Source organism: Mus pahari, chromosome 15 (assembly GCF_900095145.1).
Source record: "Mus pahari chromosome 15, PAHARI_EIJ_v1.1, whole genome shotgun sequence".
NCBI lineage: Eukaryota > Metazoa > Chordata > Mammalia > Rodentia > Muridae > Mus > Mus pahari.
The window spans coordinates 32,155,026-32,159,555 of record NC_034604.1 but is presented as its reverse complement, the minus strand read 5'-3'; the positions used below and the strand labels follow the sequence as shown (position 1 = coordinate 32,159,555).

At 42.3% G+C, this 4,530-nt stretch overlaps 2 protein-coding genes across 9 annotated transcripts in view; both read right to left on the bottom strand.

The window, feature by feature from the left end:
- Nucleotides 1-4,530, bottom strand: part of LOC110333405 (protocadherin alpha-4) — a 229,917-nt gene that overhangs the window by 156,648 nt on the left and 68,739 nt on the right. The gene's annotated exons all lie outside the window — the stretch shown is intronic.
- Nucleotides 642-3,129, bottom strand: LOC115065522 (protocadherin alpha-10-like). The gene is given in 2 exon segments (XM_029547178.1): nucleotides 642-3,004; nucleotides 3,007-3,129. Coding segments are annotated over 2 exon segments (2,409 nt in total). The 5' UTR covers nucleotides 3,053-3,129.

Sequence of the window (4,530 nt, the reverse complement as noted above, 5' to 3'; positions counted from 1 at the left end):
AGAAAGAAAGAAAGAAAGAAAGAAAGAAAGAAAGAAAGAAAGAAAGAAAGAAAGAAAGAAAAAGAAAGATGTAACAAGTCTAAGGACAGAATAGTCACCTCCAAAGGCAACCCACTTCAACTATCAGCTCACAAAACATGCTCCTGAGTATAAAAGTACATAGAAAATAAAGTGCTTCAAACATGCCCATCTCCAACCCTAACCAATCATTTCATAGTTTATAATAAATTAATAATTCAAATCAAATTAAAAATTAAATAATACTATAATACTTTCAGATACACAGACATAATGAAGAGCAAAGGGTACCTGTTCTAACAGGTGAACTACCAGAACAGTGAATTGCCAGAGGGTTGAAAATCATATTTGAGCCATGCCTATGCCTTCTATTTCCTATTATGATCCTTGACTTCTTCCCAGCCTGCTTGTTTAATTTAAAGAAAACATATAGTCATTCTATTTCATTTGTTGCTAGCACTGCTACCAGTACTATTGTTATACGTAGCAAGAAGAAAGAAGTACTAAGTAATAACCATGATGACCAGAGTGAGAAGTGACAAAGATGGCCAATAGTCTAAATGAGCTGTCTCAAGAAAAACAACACAAATTTAATGCCAAAGATACAATCATAAATTGACAAACTACGTCAGTAACATCGCCTGGCATGAAATGTACTTCAGGATTTCTGTACTTACACTCTCAAAGATCTGTTGCTGGACCCCACTATCTCCAGAGCCCAAACCAGGAGGAACACTGGGACTGAAGGCCATGAGATCTGTCTTCGGTGGGCCCTCTCCTGAACACACCTTCTGCCTCCTTTGTTGAGAATAAGACAAGCTTCCCACCGCACTGGAACATACCAGCATGGGTTTCCCGGGTCCACAGGTGACCTCAGAGGGCAAGGCTGAGCATCGCAGGGCGGTGTACAACACCAGTGTGAGTACCAACAGGCTGGACACCGCACAGATGGCGATAATCAAATACACGTTGATATCCACTACAGGTGATTCAGAGGCTCCTGTACCCGCCAACACCCGTGAAGAGGCCTTTGGTGCCTGGTTGCTCTCAACCAAAGAAACCAGCACTGTGGCTGTAGCAGTCAACGCGGGCTCCCCATGGTCCTTCACCAACACCAACAGGTGTTGGCGCGGCGCATCTGCTTCATCCAGGGCGCGAGTGATACTGATCTCACCCGTGTATAGTCCCACACGGAAGGGACTACGCACACTGCCAGCTCCAAACTGGAGCTCATATGACAGCCAAGCATTGTAACCAGAGTCCGCATCTACTGCGCGCACCTTCGCCACTACATGCCCTGAACCCACTGACCTAGGCACAAGCTCACTCACTGCCCCGCCAGCTCCGACAGCTCTGTGGGGCAGCAGCGTGGGCGGGTTGTCGTTCTCATCCAGCACAAACACCTGAAGAGTCACATTGCTGCCCAGGGTAGGCACACCAGCATCCTGAGCGCTCACCTGGAACTGAAGCAGCTCCAGCTCCTCATGGTCCAGAGGCTGCAGTGCGAACACCTTGCCGCTCTCCGCATGCACAGACACATAGCTTGACAGCAAGCGCTCGCCCACCCTCCGCTCCACCAGCGAGTAGGACACCAGCGCGTTCTCCTGTGCGTCCGCATCCATCGCTGACACCGTGAAGATGTGCGCTCCAGGCGGGTTGTTCTCCTTCACGAACACGGTGTATTCAGGCTGTGCAAATACAGGAGCATTGTCATTCACATCAGCCACCTCCACGGACACGCTGGCCGTGGCCCACAGCGAGGGAGAGCCCCCATCTCGGGCTATCACCACCACTTTATAGTCAGCTGTTGTCTCTCGATCCAAAGCACTGTCCAGCACAAGCGAATAATAATTCTTGAAGGTGGACACCAGCTTGAAGGGGACTTGAGGAGACAGGGAGCAGGTCACTTGCCCGTTGACTGTAGAGTCAGGATCCGTCACACTGATTAAGGCAATAACTGTCCCAACCGGAGCGTCCTCTCGAACAGGGAGCGATAATGATGTTACTATTAACTTGGGAGCATTATCATTGATGTCCAGGACTTCAATTAAGATTGTACAGTGACCGAACATTGGAGGACTACCTTTGTCAACTGCTTCTGCTTGAATCTTCCATAAATTAGTTTCTTCAAAATCTATTTTTCCATTGACTTTAATTTCTCCACTGACTGAATCTATATGAAAAGTGGCTTCAGTCTTAGGGGAAACGTCCGCTGCAAAGGAATAAAGAATTTGACCATTTGGACCGTCGTCCAAATCTGAGGCATTAAGTCTAATGACTAGGGTACCATTTCTTGCATTCTCTACCAGCTTCACCCGATAGATTGCTCTGTCGAATGCTGGTGCGTTGTCATTTACATCTAGAACTGTAATATGTAACTCCAAGGTGCCTGTGAGCTCAGGTTTGCCCCCATCCGTTGCTTTAACCACTAAGTGAAGCTCTGAAGCTCGCTCTCTGTCTAAAGGTTTTTTTAACACTAGATCGAGTGGTTTTACCAGATCATCTGTGGTTGGTACTTCCAGGGAGAAATATTCACTGGGACTCAGTCTGTAAGTCAGATGAGCATTAGTTCCGATGTCTGCATCCGAGGCGCCCTCTAGTGAAAAATGAGAATCTAGCGCTCTCGTTTCTGAAACAAAGAGATTCTTTTGTGTCGTTGGGAACACGGGAGGGTTGTCATTAATGTCCCTCACCTCCACCTCCACGTGGAAAACCTGCAGTGGCCTGTCCACGATCACCTCCAGGTGGATGCTACACTCCGCGCTCCGCCCGCACAGCTCCTCCCGGTCGATCCGAGAATTCACAAACAAAATGCCATTCTGCAGATTTACCTCCAGAAGGTCCCCGCGGTCCTTGGACGCCACCCTGAACAGGCGGGGCACCAGCTCCGACAGCTCCAACCCCAGGTCCTGCGCGATTCGGCCCACAAAGGTGCCGTGTTTGACCTCCTCTGGGATGGAGTAGCGGAGCTGACCGCTCCCAGACTCCCAGATTGTGAATAGCAGAAGTGAGAGCAGCAGGCACCAGGATCCATGGCAGTATTTCATGGCGACAAAGGACATATTCTCTTTGAATTTTTTTTTTTTTTTTAGTAGTAGTAGTGATATTCTTGCTCTAAGATAATATTAACAATGCGAGTGCTGTTTATAGTCTTTAAAGCTCGGGGCCAGCTTCTTTCCGGTCTGCAGAGGATCTGATTCTCTTCTGCTGGCGCTCTTCTTGGCGAACAACGGCACCCTGTGGCTCAAAGTGTAAGTGCAATTGCGCTCTGCTCTCTTCGCTTATCAGGCTCCAGAATGACTTGTTTGTGCTTTTCTTTGAAGGCTTCTAACTAGTTGATATTTCAATAGCTAGTAACTAATTAGAGGTTGTTTTATCTTAGAATTATAGTTCCTGGAGTAACTTCATCTTCTATATAGACATCTAAGAACTTATTACTGCACAAACTATATTATCGTGTAAAATAATATAGACAACCTACATTTGTAGCGGCGATACAACTTTTAAGAGACTTTAACGACAAGTAACATTTGAATGCCTCATATCCAACCTCTTCCTAAGACTATAATTGTGTTTTGCTAAATATTTTTACATACTAAATTATTCTGACTATTTGATTTAACCCTAAAGAGAATGATTGAAAATGCAGATTTTCTGTTACCACTACAACACAATGGAATTACAATTCAATGCTAATAAGGCATTTATTATTTTATCCAAATAATTATTTGCTTGATGTTAATAAATTAACTCAACAACGACTATAAGAAATTTAGAGGACATTTGTAAGGCTATATCACTTTAAAGCTTTTGTTGAGTCACTAAATCTATTTGGGGTAAATGTTATTTCCACTTCAATGTGAATTATACTTGTTACTTACTTGGAAAAATAATCAATCTTCATTCAAAATAGTTTCAGCAGGTCAAGTTATATTTTTGTTAGTACTTATATTCTTAAAAAAAATAATGTGAAGAGGCTAGGTTTTAAAACATTATTTTAAGTCTCTTTCACTCAATTTTATTATATTGTTTTATCTGAGATACAAAAATATATTAAATTTTACATAAAAACTTATAGATGACAATGAAGTTTATCAGTATCGCTGTAAAGAATAAAATTTTTAATCATTCTCAAGATTGTATGGAACCAATTAAACACCCGAACCTTGCCAATAATACTACGTCATTGAAAAAACTCAACTATTCCCCACTAAAAAGTTATTATAAATGATATGCAAGTTAACAGGTTTGTTTTCTTTATGTGAACTTCAGTTTTCACTAGAACACTCTTACAAATAGCAATTTAATGACTACAAATCTGTACCAAAAATATATAGTTTCAATTACCTGTACTTGTTTTTATGATTAAAGACATAAATCCTAAGCCAATATATTGCACGGTTGAACAAGAGAAAATTCCACCTATTGAGTTGATTAAATTCAGAAAAAGAGAATCATGGAGAAAAATAATATATATATATATATATATATATATATATATATATATATATA